Source organism: Esox lucius, chromosome 4 (genome assembly GCF_011004845.1).
Source record: "Esox lucius isolate fEsoLuc1 chromosome 4, fEsoLuc1.pri, whole genome shotgun sequence".
NCBI classification, from domain to species: domain Eukaryota; kingdom Metazoa; phylum Chordata; class Actinopteri; order Esociformes; family Esocidae; genus Esox; species Esox lucius.
This window is the reverse complement of record NC_047572.1, coordinates 28,391,875-28,411,993: the sequence shown is the minus strand read 5'-3', so window position 1 is coordinate 28,411,993 and position 20,119 is coordinate 28,391,875. Positions and strand designations below refer to the sequence as shown.

The window sequence follows — 20,119 nt, the reverse complement described above, 5'->3', positions numbered from 1 at the left end:
CAATCTCTGCCCTTCCCCATGGTCATAGATGAGAAGAATTAAAGATACATTCTTTATTTTGGGGAATATAGATCTATTTGTATGGAAATGTTTGGGGATCTTTTATTTTCAGAAACAGAACCAGCAATTTACATGTACTATTGTTCTATTTTCCATTTCTATTTGGTGTCATTTTTTTCCCATTTGCACATCAAAATGTTTTATCTGATCTATTGTAGTTGTATAAAATTATAGTTTATCTTTTTTCATATGAAATACCAGTGTCATAAACAATTAGTTTTGTTCATTATCTGTGTAATTTCTTTTATACAGACTTTTTTGCTCATCTTCATCAAGGGTGTTAATAGTCTTTGAGGTAACTGTACTTCAATTTGGATAAATATAGGGTATTTATTCTGCCTTATTATTTTATTTAACATAAGATTCAGAGAATATGGAAAACACTCATTATGACCTCACTGGCATGTTTAAATCGAAATTAGCCAAGCGGATTAGTGACATCATACTGAGTCTCATGATAATTCCCCACTAAAACGTGGATGCCCCATGCGAGACCTGGCAGGCCTTCATTCTGCCTCTTCTCTGCATTTAGATTGACACATTACCCTTTCCCAGATCCCATTCATTATTATTTAGCCCCTCCCCTGGGAGCAGGCTGTCTGGAACCCAGACTGACAGGGACTGGTCCGACTGGCGACCCCCGCTAACTTCGTTCCCCTTCCGCCGTTTCAGAAAAAAGAGAAGGCCTCCGCTGTGAAGAAGAACAATGCCTATGCCGTGGCGGTGGCCAACTACGCCCCAAACATCACCAAGGACTCCGGGTTGTCCACCATCGCCAAGGGTGGCGCCACTGACGCCAACGCGGCGGCCCCTGGCAAGGGGGGTGGCAAAGCCGACCCGAAGAAGACATTCAACAGCGTGAGCAAAATCGACAGGATCTCAAGGATTATGTTCCCGGTCCTATTTAGCAGCTTCAACTTAGTCTACTGGGCCACGTACTTGAACAGAGAACCTCATATAAAGGATATGGTCCCCTCTACCTAAAGGCCTAGCCTTCCTGCATTGTATTATATCCGGAGTTTGGGACTTACAAACTACCAAATACAGCTAGTATCTGCTAACACATGGTCCACTGGTGCAAGACACCCAAGCCCAGAGTTGATGTGTCCCACACGTTGCCGTTTTTTCTACACAACTTTCTGCCGTCCTTTTGGAAAGAACTTGGCTTTGTACATATACACATGGATTTATATTCATGACGTTTGTGAGTTTTGTGGTGATATAATCAATGAAAAATGCATTTATTTGTGTGCTTATTTTTCATTGTCCATTGATGTCTCCATGTTACGGAAGTGTATGAACATCATTTTGAGACATTTATTTGCCGAATATCCAGACTTTGAAGTGTTTAGTTTTTTCAATTTCAATCATTTTCGTAGGATTGTTTTTCTGGGGAGTCAATGTAATCTTTTACATTGACCAGTGAGAAATTATGGTATGAAATCATCTTCTCCAAGCCAAATGCAAAAAATTAATTAAGCTGGAAAATCTTCAACATTCCAACACAAAACTAGATTTTTTTGCATTTTGTCTAAATATAATGCCATTACACCAGTGTATAACAAGTTGGTAACACTTTTTTTATTGTACATTCTACATGGAAGCCGTATGCCGTTTTCCACATGCAAAACAGCACAAACTTGTGAAAGAAAACAGTCACATGAAACACAACTAAGTGTTATTCATGGTTTATGTTGTAACCTTTATTTAACAATGTCTAGTTCTTGTTAGACTTGGTAGTTTGGTTCACCAGTTTTCCCTTCATTTTCTGCTAAGTTGGTGCCAAAACATTTTCAGACTGAAACCTCAGGACTTAGAGTACTGCTAAATAACAATGACTGAGCAAAGTGAGGTGCAGAAACACAGGTCTACAAAAACGTTTTTCCATGTGTTGAAAAAATGTAAACTATCTACTCATTTTGTTGCGCTTGATCTGCATAAGGGTGTTAAAATGTAAAAACACTGTACAAGTATCATCTGAGTTCAAACAAGCTAACAAGCTGTCTAGGTAGTGCCAGGTATGAACTACCAATCCAGTATGAGTTTGAAGCTATGAAGACCTTTTGATTGGTTACTTCCACAGCAGCATCAGCTCATAATTGCTGAACTTTTGACCCGCCCTCTCGCTCACCATACGGTCCTCCCCCAACCCTGCCTCCAACTGTATTCCTTCCAATGATAATGTAGAGGAGGCGGTGCAACTGTATCATGGTTGTTAGGCTCGCGGGGTCGGTAAACAGAGTTGATCTGTTAGTAAGGGACCATAGGAATGTGCCCTTCCTTAAGAATGTGGCCACATCCACGCATACATGTAGTCCACAGTGGCAGATCTGGTCACAGATAATCAACACTGATGGCTGTTAACTGTCTACATATCAAGGCGGGGCTCAGCACCAACACCTGGTTACTGCCAACTTGTCATAAATAGATGAACGGATGGATGGAAAGATTGGTTGGCGAGACTGGAGTAGATTAAAGCTTTCCTAGGATGTTCTAACTGCAGCAAGCCAAGGGGATAATGTTGGAAATGCAGTTAAAGGTAAAGTTCCCAGAGAAGCCATAAAAGGCATGTTTTGGATAGTAAATGTTTAGGGACTTGTGTCATTCAGTGTCATCATCATCATTATTGTGCTTTTTCTTTTATGGCTCATTAATACGATGCTCCAATGGTGCTAGCCTCCTTGAACACTGAGATCCCACTGCTCCATTTGGGGGGAAACCAAATTAGAATGTACTCATCATTTCCGACCTTGATCCCATGGGCTTGTGGAATGTGTTAATTGGCTAACGTGTCCATCCGCACCTTTTAAAAGAACAACTGAAACTTTTGTCTGTGAGAACAGATGGATAAATCCGCCACTCCAAATCGAAACATGTTAGAAATCACAGTAACATCAACATTCCTTTTGTGGCGACACCGTAAGTCAGTGTTGTCGTATTTCACAGTTATGTGGTAGTTCATCACAGAGCCTATGGACCAATCACCCACAAGTGCTTCAAAAACAGAACTGGACCAGTATTTACACTTTATTATTGCAATTGTATACCTTTATATGAAGTCATATTCTGTATCTACATTTTTCATAAGTGTATGTGTTAAATAGGAACATTTTCTGAACATTCCGAACATCATTTGTTTTCAGTGGTTCAGTACTAGCTCCAGGTGTCTTCTAAACAGATCATCAGGAATTAACTAATAGTGGTGAATGGATTCCTATCATCATTACAGGTGTTGACATGCAACATTTAGGTTTACAGGTTTGTTATTTACCTTACAATAAAGCATTTTGCAAAAAGTTTGACTTTGTGTACACACAATGTAAAAATAAGTTTGAACATATCTCCTGTGTCTTCAGTTTTTTGCACGATTATTATACAACTTAACTTAAAGGGTACATTATCTCTTGTATCATTCAATCACACTTTGTATAGTATATTTGTTACAAATATATGCATTGCAGTGTGCTTAAAATAAGAGGTGAAACTTTGTACTAAAATATTAAACGGATTCACTTAAAAATGACAATGGTAAAACAGAATTATTAGACAAATTAAATTGTTAAAACAATTAAATTAAAGTGATCTTTAGTATTAATAATTTCACTGTAAATTGGTAGCCCAGATTACAATTGATATGGTTTTGCTATTCATTTGTTGAGGTTTTGATTAGTCTTATAAACCTAAAAGGTGGATGTCATGTCATTTGAGAATTTGATGAGTATATCAAAATTAAATTTTTCAATCAATCAAATATAGTTATAAAGCCATTTTAACATCAGCAGATGTCACAAAGTGCTTTTACAAAACACCTGGCATTAAACCCCAAGGAGCAAATATCTAGAAGGTAGATGTCAGAGCAATTCAGAATATTATCAGTATATACATTTAAAATGTAGATGTCATATCATTTGAGAATCTGATCAGTCTTTTAAATCTAAAAGCTTGATGTCGTGTATCATATTAGAATCTGATCAGTATATACATTTAAAAGGTAGATGTCATAATTGAGAATTTGATCAGTCATATCAATACTATTATAGCTTAATAAGATCTCATTACTTACTACTTACCTCTGAAAAAAGGTCTCTACTAAAATGTAAATGTCTAATGGAAATCAAAGGAAACTGATTATTCTTTACTTGTTTGCAAATTGCAGTCTGTCAAATTAATTATACAGATTCACAGTGACAGGTGAATGTAAGACAGTTGAGCAACTTAACCATTTATAGTGTCTTTAGAACTTCCTTGGAAAGAGTGTGTGGATGTGATGATGTGTTTTTACAGCAACATGTCCAAAAGCGAGGATCCATTGCTCTGTCTACCAAACTGTTTTAGTCAATGCACCACTTATGAGGGTAGATACCACCAAATTGACGGAGTAATGTGCTGTGCAGATTACATTTGCTTAAGGACTGCATGGTCCATCTGGAAATGTCAAAGCAATAAAAAAAATCACTGGATGAAATTGTCAGGAAAATGTGTGCATATGGAATGGATTTTGGACTTTGAAAGATGGCGCATACGGGTGTCTGACCTTGTGTGGTCAGGGGCTCCTTTCAGATACACCCTCCTGTCAATATAGTTCACACTGATTTCATTTCAGTAGTCTTGACAATGGTCAGTGTTTGGCATTGTGCAGTCTTTGTGTTGTTTCGACTGTCAATTGCCACTGAGTTTTACTGTCCATAAACTACACATGCAGGATCTCAATCTCAATCAACTCTTCTTTCTTGCTCATATGGTTGTGGTTCCATGAGGTCTGTCACCTGGAGCATCCCTGCCAGACCCGGTTCCACAGCGGGGCAAATGGGGGCATTGACCCCTCACGTAGAAAGTCGTGCCCCCTCAGTTTTGTTTCCCCATATACTGTACATAGCCGATCGTACACAAATGTGACCCGGTACGATCATCATAGTCAACAGGTTACGATCAACGCGTTTCGGTCGGCTTTGCATGCGTATGTATGTTTTAAAGAAAATTGTCTGGGGGGGGGGGGGGGGCAGTGATTAGACACGTCCCCTCATTTCTATAAATCCTTTACATAGCTAATCTAGCTATCTAACATGGTCATGCAGTTGGACATTGTACGTAGAATTTCTAAAATGGTTGTTGAGAGATTATTTTGGATTACATTCATTACAATGACAAGTTTACTTTCACATTATTAACTCCTTTAGTAGACTTTGACCCCCTCAAAATCAAATCTACCTCCTATCGATATCAACAAAGACATGCCATTTCTACTACAGTGGCTGATTTGATACATCAAATGCTCTCAGCAGACACGGATGGATTCACCTTTGCCACTTTCACAGTGTGCTCACGTTGTCAATCTTTCCATTACATTCCTGGAATCCACACTTTTTACTAAAGGCACACCTTTTACTAAGGCAAGCCTTACTGAGTGATTTCATTTGTGAAGTGGAGCAGTAGACACTTGGGTACTTGTCATACCACCTTTGAACTGGCCACAGGGAATCCCATTTCCTCAAAACAATTTCAGTAAAATACAGACATTTCACTGAACCACCAGGCTTGATTGAATTAGTGGGTTAAAAAATGTATATCTTTTTTTGTGTTTTGTATTATTATGCCAAGCGTAGGCGCTGTGCACATACCACAGTGGTCAAGTATTTAATGTTTCCAGTTCATAATTGGTAAAATAAAGAGGTCCTACAATAACGCACCTTTCAATCACTGTCTGAAAACGGGCCCTGATTGAAGACATTTTTTACTGTGGCATCCTCATTCCAAATTGACCATTAACAGTCAGGGTTTCATTCCTTAGCTGGCGTCCTTCCATGGGAATTTATATTTTTACTTTAGAACACTAAATGACACCAAAAAAGTTTTAGTTATAGCTGCAACTTTGAAAATATATATATATATATATATATAATCATGCTCTTCAATGGTAGCCATGGATAGTTATTTTTTGCCTGATATTTTTACTTCCTAGAAACATTAGCCTAGACAACGGTGAACATTTAAGCTTGTTGTTGCTTATAATTAAATGTCTTCGTTCAGAGGCCCTTTTTTCGTAGAATCAAGCTGACTACGTTTTAGCCTTGACCTTGTCACTTGCTGACGAGTGCCTGGGAAGCCCCCCGCAGTTGGTGATTTCGTACTGGCCAGCATTCGCCGGAGGACCTGGAGGCATCAGGATGAGGGAAACATCAGGATTTCCAAAACTCATCGCGCTCTAGCGACTCTGTCAGTCTGCAACGCTAACTAAGGTTGTCAGGTGAGTGAGTGTGCCGTCACACACGTTGGCCCACTTGACTTCCATGTTGGACGGGCATTGTGGGGGGGAAGCCAGAATTTCTTTGCTCGAATGACTCGGAGGGCGACTTGTCGACCACTCTCACGGATCCATCGGTGGCAGTTGTAATGAGACAGGGCCGTAGATACAAATTGAATAAGAGCGGATGAACATTTTAATAAAAATAATCATCATCTTCATGTAGTAATAAAAGATATGACTGAGGGAAAATGTTTCATTTTTATGAACAGAACATTTTAGTCATGAAGTGCGTTTTGTCAGCTGATCCTGAATCTGTGTTTTTCTATGGAAAGACATGTGAGGAGAAAATAGCCCCTGTAAACAGTTTCCTTGGTAACCATAGACAGAAGGGATTTTATTTTCCAACAGCTAAGCTTCAGATGAAGGGGAAAGCGGCTAAGAATATACAGAAAGAAGAAGACCTTGACTGTACAAAGACCATCCCTGCCTCAAAATTACAAATATGCCACCAGGTATCACAAAAACACATTCTCTCACCCCTTAGATTGTATTCATTCAATATCTTTATTATTTGAGTGTACAAAAATGAACACCTTTACCCAGTGACTACCTGGATTATTACAGTCTGGATGTCAGGTGATGCATTTGTAATTACAAAACACAGGAATGAATCCCGGCTTTAGATTGCGCGTCACTGAGCACTGAGCAAGTGACTATAAAACCATAGGTGTTGGGTACAGACTCTCAATGAGACCTGCTCGACCAGAGCAGGCAGCTGTAATCATGCCACAAGAAGTCATAAAAGCTGGGGTCACCGTGAGGGTAAATATGTTCCCTGAACTATGCACATGAAGCTGGATGCAATCCCCCGTGTCTGAGGTCTTTGTGGGACAAGACTGAAAAGGGCACATTCCAGGTGCACAATTTTCTTTTAACCAACATGATTTAACCACTGATTGCTGAAGTTTGAAAGATGTGTTGCTGTTTTGTGATAACTGCGGTTATCAACATAGTTGTACAAGTGTGACCAACTGACTGCTAATGCGTGGAAACATTCAGCCATTCACAATGTAGGGCTCACGTCACACAGGAAAAGTGGCTGTGGCACATCCGTCGACAGAGTTCAAAGACCAAGGTCGTAAGAACCCATGATAGCTTTTTGCTTTCGGATTTGCCATTAGGCATGTGTGGCATGGTCTGTCCGAATGGGCCAAGCTCTGGAGCTCACGCCAGTCCAGATGGCCGAGGAGTCCAATGGGACCCTAGCCGTGTGGCCGTTTCCATGCCTACGCCAGGTGTCTGACATATTACATGACCATCCTCTGGTTCTTACTGGGGTTTGAGACCAGGCGCTTATAAGACAGGGCACTTCAAAGTGAATGTGACCTAACAGCCTTGCAGTTTGGCCTAAAGTGCTTTCTCACTATGAATATGTATAAGTTCAATATCCTCGGACATCTGATCTTGTATCCAAAGGTATCCTCTCGTTGTATGCGTTGAAATAATCCTTGAAACACAAAACCGAAGCTCATATTAGTAAACCAAAGGACTAAATTATAGTCATGTCACGGACAAGTCTGGCAGTTGCCATGCCAACAGTACAGTGTGGAACTTCACTTTGGAAGAGCCCCAGCCACTCTGAGGAACTTAATGTCACCGTGAAACAATAAGGAGGAAAGCTAAAGTCCACCCCACCAATACGAGCTACATGTCCACAATCTATGTTGCCTCTGGATAATTAGTAAATGTGTGCTGGACAATCTAAACACAGAGAACCTCTTGATTTCAGATTGTTTACAAAACGAGGATTTTACAGAAGCTTTGTTAACGTACATTATATTTCAATTGTCCAACAGCAGCAGATGCTGGAAGCACGGGTCATGAAGCAGCAGGCCTTCTGCCCCTTAGTTTGTTAGTTACATCACAGTCTGTGGCTACGCGTTTCCCTGTCAGTTTGTCAGTTACATCACGGTCTGTGGCTCCACGTCCCCACCTAGTTTGTCTGTTATTCTGTGGGCATGTGGTTCCCTCTGAGCAGTCTGTAAGAGATCAACAGCAGACAGTGTGAACACTCAGCAGAGCCAGAGTCAGTTCCCAGCTGTGATGAACCTGTGACAAAGACTCATTTTTTTCTTCCAACAAACGTGACTGTAAAGATCCTCTGGCTGCCCAGACATCTTTTATGAACACATTGTTCAACGAGAGAGAGAGAGAGAGAGTGAGAGGACCGTGACAGTCTGGGATACCACTCTACTTCCTTTGGATGGAGAGCATTGAATGAGAAAGAGAGATAGAGAGAGAAAAATAGAACAAAACAGGAAAAAATAAAAGAGAGAGAGAGAGAAGGGGGACGGCAAAGATGTTTGGCTAACCAGCTCACGGTGGAGATTGGTGCTGCCCTTATTTCACCTGTCAATCTATTCCAGAAATTGGAGGAGAGAGATTACTTCATGGTCTGCTTGGCAGAAATCAAATACTATGTGAGTTTGTGTTGCCCTTTTAGTGAGCTGAAGAGGAATTGAACATTGCGACTTCCTCCTGTAGCTTGAGCTAAAAGTTCCAACGATCCATTTTAGGCCGAATCGCACATGTTTACACGATACCCCAGTCGACCAATGGATGAAACACTGTGTGGTGACACAGTACAATCCAGTTGCCTGTTATTGTTCTTGACTTCCATTAATATCCTTTCTATTAATTTCCTTTCTATTAATTTCTTTCTTCAGCAGAGCTCCTTTTCCCCTACAGTTTATTAGATAGCCTCTGGATTAGAAATGGCTGACGGTCTGCTCGAAATGAAAATCTAAGGGGGGTTGCTGTAATCTTGACAGAGATCTGTCTTTGGGTAACAGTATTGGTTGGGCTGTCAGGCCCCACCATCAGTATTCATTACAACTTTAATTAAAATGTTATTACAAAGTGCTGTCCCAGCTCACCACAGACATGCCAATATACAGTAGAATTACTGTGGGCACACAGCTTTACACCATGTGCATTGGCCATGTATTTGCCTTCCCAATGCACATGCATTTGATTATGGAGCAAGAAAACGAAGCAAACTCTAATATAGTCAGAATTGTATTCTATTCCGGGGCAGAGATATCTATGTACTACAATCCTTTCATTGCTTTCCCATATTTTTTAACATTCATCTATTGTGCACAAACGAAATTTAACACCACAGTTCACCTATTCAAAGGCAAATACTTCACATTCAAAAAAATATTTCCCAGTCATCATTGCTTTGATTATCCTTCCAAATGGGGCAAGTAGCTATCTCCCAAGCTAAAAATAGAAGCCTCATTGTAAAACTGAAGTATGGATGATGAATTGTTAATGCAATGCTCAAGTTGCAGTGCAGATTAGATAGAATAGTGTCTCCATTACCTCTTATCTAACTGGCTGCAATTATAGCGATCTATGACTGAGTATCAACATCTGCTTGTGACATAAGACCAGCGGATGACTGAATCATCACCTTCACTGCGTGAAACTTTGTGCCACTGTGGGTTTTAATGTCTTAAGCAAAGGCTAATGGCTAATGATGTCAAAAGGCATTATCAGCTCTTTGAAATCTGACCTTTCTCCAGGTTGGGATGAATGGCTCTGGATAAAGTGATGACTGACCTCAGTTTTTAAGTTAGTGTTTTTTTAACTGACAAAAACACCTGAAACTGAACCCAGTTTTGTCAATCAAAGTGCAGAATCTCTCACAGTTGAATTTCCTCTGCTTGGACCGCCACTTCCACATTTTATTGCATAAGTATTCACCCCATTTGCTATGACACACATGAATGAGCTCTGCTGTTAAGTTACGTAACTAGTGGAGTCCACTTATGTACAATTAAGGTGTTTCACATGATTTCAGGTTAAATACACCTGTCTCTGGGAGGTCTATCAGTTGGTTAGTACAATTCCTAACCAAAACTACACCATGAACATGAAGGAACATTCCAAGCAAATCCAGCAATAGGTTCTTCAAAAGCACCAATCAGGGGTAGGATATAAGAACATTTCCACGGCAATGGATATCCCCCGTAGCATCGTAAAGTCTATCATTAGGAAATTAATATGTCACAACTGTGAGTTGTTCTAGAACATGCCGTCCTCAAAAACTGACTGTCCAAGCAAGTAGGGCACTAGTTAGGTAGGCCACCAAGAAGCCTTTGGCAACTCTAAAGGGGTTACAGTCTTCCATGGCTTAGCTGGGAGACACTGTGCACACTGCAATGATAGATTATTTGCTTTGGAAAAGTGATCTTTATGGGAGAGAGGCAAAAACAAACTCACATCAGGTCTGTGGTAGAGTTTGCCAGAAGGTATGCGGAAAATCTGAGACCAGGTGGAAGAAGTTTCTATGGTCTGAGCCTGAGAACACCATCCACACTGTAAAGCATGGTGGTGGCAGCATCATGCTATGGGGATGCTTCTTTGCATCAGGGCCTGATGAACTAGTGAAGATAGAAGACTAAATGGATGCAGAAATGTACAGAGAAATCCTGGAAGAAAACCTGTTGAAGTCTGCATAAGATCTGGGACGTGGGTGAAGATTCATCTTCCATCAGGATAATGACCTCAATTCAGCCAAAGCCACATTAAAAACAAAAAGGTCAATATCCTGGAATGGCCCTGTCAAAGCGGTTATTTTCTGTTTAGTATTTGTAATTAATTTAGAACAATTTGTAGATTTTATTTTTCATGTTGACATTGTGGAGTTTTTCTGTGATCAGTGGCAAATTTACAACACCATTTTTAATAAAAATAAACATATGGTTCCAAGCTAGACTATGAGAACACAACTCATGGTTGTGTTGCTTTGTAGAGCATTTCATTTCACTGAATGAAATCTGGATGGGACATGCCAACATACAGGCAAAAACACAAACAAACACACACCTACTCACTTCTACACTCGCAGTTCTCTGAAGTGGGAGTGTCAAGATTAAATTATTCTCCTCACCATCAAAACAAACCTTTAACTAACCACCCACATATAAATGCTCTCTGTAAAACACAGAATCATAGATGGAATGCAATTTGCCATTTTTGGTTACAGCTGCAAATCCCAGTACATGCCAAGTTTGGATTCTGTTGGACTGTACTGAATCCAAGGATGAGTTTAGTGTCCATAGTCAGGACTTACTGGTGGTCTCAGAAAGAAGCTGATTATTTCAAAGTGCTATCAGGGTTGTGTGAATGAATTGTATTAACCAAAATTCTTCGCTAGTCCTGTCTGTGCATTATAGACATGGAAGTGTTTAAGTGTCTTTGTCTGATTCATTAGTCAGGTGGCCAAAAATGTTAAACCAGTACCCCCATATAAAGTGTGGGGAATTAATAAATGTAAATTAATTCACAGGCGGTATAATTTTAGTTGCTGGACATGTCTTTCAAAACCTTAATGGCACTGAACATTTTGAAATCATCAGCAAGTCAGTTAATTGTTGATTGCAATTAAGAAGGTTCTTTTATGAATTAGCTTAGCATTGGCCTTTTTTAGATTCACGCTTGACAAGGAAGGAGACAATGTGGGGATGTCGGTGTGAGAGATGGATAGATACGCTTGCTGCCTCCAAATGGTTTCACTGCATATTGTTAAAGAGGTCAGAGATGAAGGCGTTCGGAGATAGGAGGAAAAAAAAGAAGTGATTTCTGAGCCAAACATTATTCTCAGGACACACTCAGCATGAGTGGGCTGCTGTCTTGTGTTGCCATGGAAATGGTTTTCTACCCCCTTACAGTATGCTGGTCATTGTGCAGTGGGACACCGTGTGGAGAGTTAAAAGGAATATCCTAGAAACAGCCCCGTTAATAGCAACAGACTGGCACACATAATGTGACCATACTGTAACATCTGTGGTCACCACGAAACCCAATAACACAACTACAGTCATACTAAAATGTAAATGTGTGTGCATACATCATTTTTTTTAAATCAGGCTCCACCCTTTTCTTGGTTTATATTTATATCTAGTGTTCTAAGGCTTTGATTTGGCATCAATTCCTTGCAAAGGAGAGTATGCCTTACACAATGTAATTCATTAAATCAAACTGTATTACGAAGTATGCTTATTTATAAATAAAACCGGAAATTGCTGAGGAAGGTCAAACAATTTCATGCAGAAGACAACTAAACACTAAATAGCTACCTAGTAAAAAAAAAAAAAACAGGGCTAAAAAGATCTTCAAATCATTCCTAATGTCGACAGTTTCTGGTAGGCCGTTCCCAGTACTTAAAGCAGCTTCATCAAGCCTGACCAGGGATGGAAAGGAAAATAGCCCAAGGCCAGTGCCATTCTGACTGGGCTACTGTAGTGTAGAAGAGTAGACGTGCCATACCAGCTCAACATACAGGTGAATCATTTTTTATTGCAAAGCAGATTACTGACACAGGCTAGTTAGGGGGGGGGGGCAATAATCAAGCCTGCTACATTGTCAATTCACAACCGGGTGCCAGTCCCCAATCTGGCTTCATGTCCATGTTTGGAATATTGTTGCAGCAATTTAGAATCAGGGCTTCTTCCAGGTCAGTGGAGACACAACTCCAGGATGAAGCTGTCTTCCTGAAATGGGGGCAACTCTGGAACAGGCCGTTTGTTATAGCCTTGATGTTTTATATTATCCAGTGAATTAGTGAATGTAACAGCATTTGTTGACATTTTTAGGTGGCTCATCCGCAATATTCAGCTGATTTAAAATGTTTCTAAATTCTTAATTTGCAAGTGATTATTGTGCTGTTGTAACACTAGTCACTCAACCCATAATTTACCACAAAACCATACAGCTTTGTGCAATACTAAAAAGGCCCTCTTGAAGCGCCAGAGGGTACCTGGCATCAAACTACACTTACCGGCGTGCATTGTATATAACCTTACACCCCAACATGGCTGCGCCTTGACAAGAGAACCCTGCATGTTTTTGATAAGCTCTGGATCTCTTTTAGACAAATTCAGCGCTTGTGATATACTTCGTGTATACCACACCTCTATGAGTTCACATATTGGGATTGAAATGTTTCGAAGGTTGATGAAGACCTACGCTGTTATCTAAGAATAGCGATTAAGGCTAACGACTTGAATGTCCTGTAATGTTATTCTGAACTCCAACTTCGGCTGATGACTTACGAAATCGATCTAGTAGCTACCTAACATGCAGCTGGCCTTAATTAAAACTAAAGTGTGTGCAACACTTTATTTAAGGTATCTTTTGGACTTCAGAATTTATCAAACAAGACGAAAGAGCCATGACTGTAACACAGCTTGGACCGTCATTAGACACCGATGGATGAAGACGGCGCCTGTGTTCTGCACTCGTAACACTACCAAGATGTTCAGTACCCAGACTGACAAAGTAAGGAACTCCACTTTTAGCCGACAGAGTGCTGTGCAGTGTCCATTATTTTAAAAGATTTGTCATCAATTGTACCTAACAACACTGTTATTTCTTCAAGGAGAGTATAGATATGTCCAAGTTCCCAGTGGAGAGGATCAGAAACTTCAGTATTATTGCTCACATTGACCATGGGAAAAGCACCTTGGCTGACAGACTTCTGGAAATAACAGGCGGGTTTCAACATACATAACGCAAGTACATTTCTACCTGGTGGTGTTGAATGCTATGTCTGACATTGTCACCTTTGGTTTTAATAGGTGCCATAACCAAGACTCAAAAGAATAAACAGGTGTTGGACAAGCTGCAGGTGGAGAGAGAAAGGGGCATTACTGTGAAGGCCCAGACGGCCTCTCTGTTCTATGAGTACGAGAACCAAACCTACCTGCTCAACCTCATTGACACACCAGTGAGTAGATGGTATGAGGTTGTGTTAGTTAATACAGGATGAATTATAAAGCAGTAGTACATAACATTGTGGTAAACAAACAGTGTACAAAAGTATGTGTACCACGGCTGGGCTGCTGTCGTAGTGAGTAATAAGCAGTGTTAATAACAAATGTCTTCTTTTTTTTTAACCATAACTCTAACCAAGCTAACTGGTCGTATGTTTCAGTTTGCACTGCGTTTGTTTCAGTTTGCACGTTTCGGTTTCGCGTTTGTTCTGGCTTTTCACTGAAGCTGTGAGTGGCATTGGGCAGTCAGCCAGACGGTTATTCATCTTGAATTCTGATTTCTGATTGGCTGTTAGCAGTGGTTTATGTATGTAAGCAATAAGGCACTAGGGGATGTGGTTTATGGCCAATATATCATGGCTAAGAGCTGTTCTTTGGCACGACCCATTGCGGAGTGCCTGCACACAGCGCTTAGCAGTGGTATATTGGCAATATACCACACGTCTCTAATTGTGTGGGTAACCGGATTAAAAATGCAATAAGCATATTGGCCATGTAACAAAACCCCTTATGCCTTATTGCTTACCGCCAGGTTTTATAAGACACTGTATACAATTCAATGTGACACCGCAGTTTGCTTCTCAAATTTCATTGGTAACCTAAGAACAGGACAGGTCTTGGGCGTGGTTTATTCGGCATACACCACACCTGTATGTGCCACATTACTTGGAGCACGTTCTTCTCCTATGTTCGCAGGGTCACGTTGACTTCAGCTATGAGGTGTCTCGATCCATCTCAGCATGTCAAGGTGTACTGTTGATTGTTGATGCCAATCAGGTATGTTTTAGTTTTTTTGCAACAAGACATTGAAGTGTGTTGTGAATTTGACGGAAAGTAGCTAGAGAAAGTATCCGTAGTCCGGTGATGGTGAAGAGCTGTTCTTTTGCGGTTCAGGGGATTCAAGCCCAGACTGTGGCAAACTTCTACTTGGCGTTTGAAGCTCAACTGACCATCATTCCTGTCATCAACAAGGTACAGTTAATTAGTCATTTAAACAGTTAATTACCCTGCCCTTGAGTTTCATCTGTCGTGTGGGAAGATTAAAGTGCAAGAGTATGCCAAGGTCAACGTGCCACAAGCAGTAGTATATCCTGGTTTAGGGTTGTTCAGCATTGATCATGTGGACGGGAATCCAGATTGGATTTAAACTGGGATTCAAGCCTGGGTGTTGGTGATGAGTCCACATCCAGTTGAGTCCACATCTACAAAGTCAGAATTGACTGTATTGTAAACCATTACATGGAGAAAGCCATCATAAGCACAGATGTTCTAAAATGTTTGAACTGAACGTTGCTGTACTTAATTACAAGTTAAAAAAGAAGGAATGAGTTGATTTGTTGAAAACTGTCTGAATGGCCACAATCCTTTAAATACGTCACTTATTGCTTCAAGCTGCAAAGTCTGTTCAGTTTTGTTGAAACGTGTCATTTGGTACAAATAATCCTGAAACGTAGCAGTCATTCTGGGAAACTGGACACGCCTCTCCGGCCCTGTCCAGATAAAGAATGTACAGTGTCTCCTTTCTCACCAGTTTCTGCTATTAACTTTGATAATTTCATTTGTTACATTTTTCAGATTGACTTGAAAAATGCTGATCCAGAGAGGGTAGAAAATCAGATTGAAAAGGTCTTTGATATTCCAAAGGAGGAGTGCATTCGGGTGAGTCGACACACATTACCCAACTGCTAGTACTGTCAGATTGCCTTCGCTTCTGCGAACTTCTGTTGACAACCTAATGTCACCCCTTTTTAGATTTCTGCCAAACTGGGCACTAATGTTGATCAAGTCCTTCAAGAAGTTGTGAAACGATTACCACCGTGAGTGTCTTTCCTTTCTCCTTCCATGAGTAAAACAAAATGTCTTCTGTCCGCAGAACGTCAAACGGTCCTCTTTCTGAATGTCATCTTCTTTTCTTAGACCCACCTTTAACAGGGAAGACCCGTTCAAAGCCCTGGTGTTTGACTCCAACTTTGACCAGTACAGGGGGGTGATAGCCAACGTGGCTCTGTTCGGGGGCTGTTTGTCTAAAGGGGACAGGATTGTCTCTGCACACTTGGGGAAAAGCTACGAAGTCAATGAACTGGGCCTTCTTAAGCCAGAAGAGCTCCCCATGGAAAGACTGTGAGTCCACTGCATCGTGCTGTCAAATCCCCTTGTTGTCTAGTTCACGTCATTATTGATGATGACTGTTTTATTGAAGGTGCCCAAAGTTAAGCTTCTATATCTTTGTGGCCTTAAGCTGCAAGATACAGCAAATCCACCTCTTCTTCAATTTGTCTGCAATTGTGAAACACGCTGGTCCTATGGGAAAGGCAATAGTCTTATAATTCTTTGGTCACCTGACTAAAAGATCTCTTTCTCCTCTTTGCTGATACTGTGTTTCTAAAGCTACGCAGGCCAGGTGGGCTATGTGATAGCCGGTATGAAGGAAGTGAAGGAGGCCCAGATTGGGGACACCCTCTACCACCAGAAACATCCTGTAGAACCTCTGCCTGGGTTCAAGCCAGCCAAAGCCATGGTGTTTGCTGGTATGTTGAATCCCAGCTGGTTGTGTACCGGACTGACATAGAAGCCATACACACACTGGCAACTGAACAGATTCCGTGCTGTGGCATTTTGCACAGTACCGGAGTTTAGGAACAAATGTAGTGTCACTGATTTCCGTCCCCGGGTGTCCTCGCCGGTTCCTCTCCAGGAATGTATCCAATGGACCAGTCAGACTACAGCACCCTCCGCAGCGCAGTGGAGAAACTGACCCTCAACGACTCCAGTGTGACCGTCCAGAGGGACAGCAGTCTGGCGCTGGGAGCCGGCTGGAGGTTAGTTCTATAACCCCTCCCCACATATTCACACTACCTAAACTGGACAAATCTATAACCCCTCCCCACATACACACACAACCCTCAACTGGACAATTATTGCACCTTACATATTCTTTAGTATATTTTTTTGTAATTTATTAATGCTCAGGCTACTGTTTTTATACTCAGTCCACTATTTTTATTTGATTTTATTCATTTTGTACAAAGTTGCTGCACCAACAGACCAGAACAAATTCCTAGTTTGTTGTGATACTCTTTCTGATTCTGATGCTTCCTCCCCGTCACCCTAAACACGTGTTTTACCCTCTCGAATAAAGGAACCCGTCCATGTGGTGGGCTAACTCGATAGGTACTGTAGGTTTGGGTAGCTGCGAAACAACCCCCCTGTGGGATTGTGGGTGGAGGCATGATCAGACACCCCTAAATCGTTCTCGCTCTCCATTTATTTTATGCTCTCTGTTTTTTTCCCCTTTTTCTTTTGGTTCTGTAGACTGGGCTTCCTGGGCCTGCTCCACATGGAAGTGTTCAACCAGCGTTTGGAGCAGGAGTACAATGCCTCTGTCATAGTGACAGCCCCAACTGTGCCCTACAAAGCCATCCTGTCCTCCCCCAGGCTCATCAAGGTAGTGCTCCGCCCAAACCACTAGGGGGCCAGTGTTTTGAAGTGCGTGACAACATTGGCCGACATTTGTTGTGTGATGTTCTAAAGGTCGTAGCTGGTCCTCCCGCTGTGTTGTAGGAGCATGGAAGGGAGGAGATCACTATAGTGAACCCGGCCCAGTTCCCAGACCGGTCACTCGTGAAGGAGTACCTGGAGCCCATGGTGATGGGGACCATCATCTCCCCGGATGATTACATCGGGAAAATCATGAGTGTCTGCTTGGTAAGCCAGGCTGGCGTTCAGATGTGGCCAATTACTGGTTTTGAAAGATCACTTTGTTACTGGAGAAAATGTGCTTGAATCATTGTCACTTTCCGAGTACAACATTCTCTACGTGTTTCATTGCCTTATTGCCCCCCCCCCCCCGTGTAGAACCGCAGGGGGATTCAGAAGAACATGGTTTACATTGACGACCACCGGGTGATGATGAAATATCTCTTCCCACTGAACGAAATTGTCGTGGACTTCTATGATCACCTCAAATCCATGTCTTCGGGATACGCTAGGTGATTCTCCCGTGACTCTTCCACATCGCCGAAGCGTACTGCCGGAAAACAACACTGGCAGACCACGCAGGGAATCCCGTCGGGTTCGTCTGTCCGCCAGTAGTTAGAAGGACCACATTGTTTAGCGGTTCCTCTTCTCCACAGCTTTGACTACGAGGATGCTGGGTATCAGGCGGCCGACGTGATCCGAATGGACATTCTGCTGAACGGAAAACCCGTGGAGGAACTCACCACTATCGTTCACAGGTAAGAATTTGTTTTTTGTAGTTGCTCAGATTGTGATAGTTGGAGCGCAGACCTGGCTCTTCTGACGCTCAGAATGACCAGAACAGCTGCCACCTGTGCTCCGATGTACTGCGGCGGCGTGGGTTTGAATCCGCGTAACTGTATATGTAAATTGGCCAGTTAACTTTTGACGCATTCCTCAAACCAAGACTCTGCTGCCGAAGTGATTTGGCCCAGTATGTCCGTATAACAGTAGGATCTGCCGGGTACCATAATGACGTGTCTTCTGTCGTTGTCTTGTTCAGAGACCGGGCGTACAGCGCCGGCAAGGCCATGTGTGAGCGCCTGCAGGACGCCATACCCAGACAGATGTTTGAGATCGCGGTACAAGCAGCCATCGGCAGCAAAGTCATCGCCAGGGAGACGTAAGTGTTGAGGCTGAACCCGAAACGGGACCGTTGGACGTGTGGCTTCTCAGTCTGCCTGACATCCTCTCTCTTCTCGTTCAGGATAAAGGCTTTCAGGAAGAATGTTCTGGCAAAATGTGTGAGTAACCTTTCGTTCTTGCGATCGTCACGTGTTGAACGAGCCCTGGGGATGTGTTCATTACACAGATTGTTGCGTATTTTATTTTTTTGTAAACTAAACGTATGGAAAGGGACATACATGAGTTGGGCCAATAGAATGTCAAACATTGGTACCATTTGTGCCAATATTTACAATCCTGGGGTATATTTATCCCACCAAACAATATGTTTAAAAGTTTCAGCTCCTGTTCAGGTAGCTTTTCTGTTTAATAACTAAAATGTTTAATTTGGTGAACTGAATACACCACATAGCGTCTAGAATGGTAGTGTCAATGTATGGTAGAATCAAATACAGCAGCGTTTAGTACAAAGGTATCGAACTCAATCCATTTGGGCTTAGTGTCTGCCGGGTTTTGCTCCTACCTTGTACCAACTTTATTAAGGCCACTACTTAGTTAGGGTTCTTCCCTCATCTGGTGATCTATTTCTTATGAGGACACCAGTTGAAACTAAAACCAACAGACATTTAGTTTTCGGTGGAATGAGTTTCACACCCTCGGTCTAGTATGTTGTCTTATCCTGGTCTCTCTGTCAGTACGGCGGTGATATAACTAGAAAGATGAAGCTCCTGAAGAAACAAGCTGAGGGGAAAAAGAAGATGCGCTACATTGGCACCGTGCAAGTCCCCAAAGATGCCTTCATTAACGTCCTGAAGAGAAAAGACAAGTAGCACATACGTATCCTTATTTATTGAAGATAAGATATAGCTTCAATGTCTGGATGTAGATCCCATTGCCATTTTGGGTATAACACAATTTCCTGTAAATAATAAAACGGATACAATTTTATTTAACAAATATCTCGTTGTGTCTCTGTTACTCCATGTGTCTTAGTAGATAGCTCCGCTTGCCCGGACGTCTACAGGCTTGAAATCCATCCTCATTCTTGGATAAGGATGGTTTCAACTTTTGAGTTCTGTCAAACAGGCTAATCTATAGTATTCCTTACAGCTCTCTGGTTTGCTAGTGCTTCCCCAATGGGACCAATACGGTGGCTTACAGAGAGGACACCGGCCTGCCAAGAAAAGTCTTAACGAACAAACTTTTCAGATTGGGAACATTTGGGAGTGGACACGATAGCCAGTTAATGAAAACTCCACATGCAAATATGATCACTGAAAAAAATTTATTATTATGCTTCCTATTTTCCACTTGTTCTTGATGGGTCAAT

General features: G+C 41.6%; 2 protein-coding genes across 2 annotated transcripts in view; both read left to right on the top strand.

The window, feature by feature from the left end:
* The window catches only part of LOC105028307 (gamma-aminobutyric acid receptor subunit alpha-2), a 34,210-nt gene extending 30,824 nt beyond the window's left edge, over positions 1–3,386 (top strand). The window contains exon 10 of the mRNA XM_010900949.3: positions 733–3,386. Within this exon, the coding sequence (XP_010899251.1) occupies positions 733–1,044 (312 nt within the window). The 3' untranslated portion in view covers positions 1,045–3,386. The remainder of the gene's footprint in view (positions 1–732) is intronic.
* A 9,806-nt stretch (positions 3,387–13,192) lies between these two features.
* Positions 13,193–19,722, top strand: guf1 (GUF1 homolog, GTPase). The gene is made up of 17 exons (XM_010900962.3): positions 13,193–13,654; positions 13,755–13,866; positions 13,954–14,102; positions 14,845–14,925; positions 15,043–15,120; positions 15,724–15,807; positions 15,901–15,965; positions 16,066–16,269; positions 16,537–16,676; positions 16,844–16,967; positions 17,461–17,593; positions 17,710–17,853; positions 18,004–18,137; positions 18,282–18,383; positions 18,668–18,787; positions 18,872–18,908; positions 19,485–19,722. Exons 1-17 carry the CDS (start codon positions 13,454–13,456, stop codon positions 19,617–19,619), a joined length of 2,043 nt encoding a protein of 680 aa, XP_010899264.1. The 5' UTR covers positions 13,193–13,453; the 3' UTR covers positions 19,620–19,722.
* Positions 19,723–20,119: the final 397 nt, after the last annotated feature.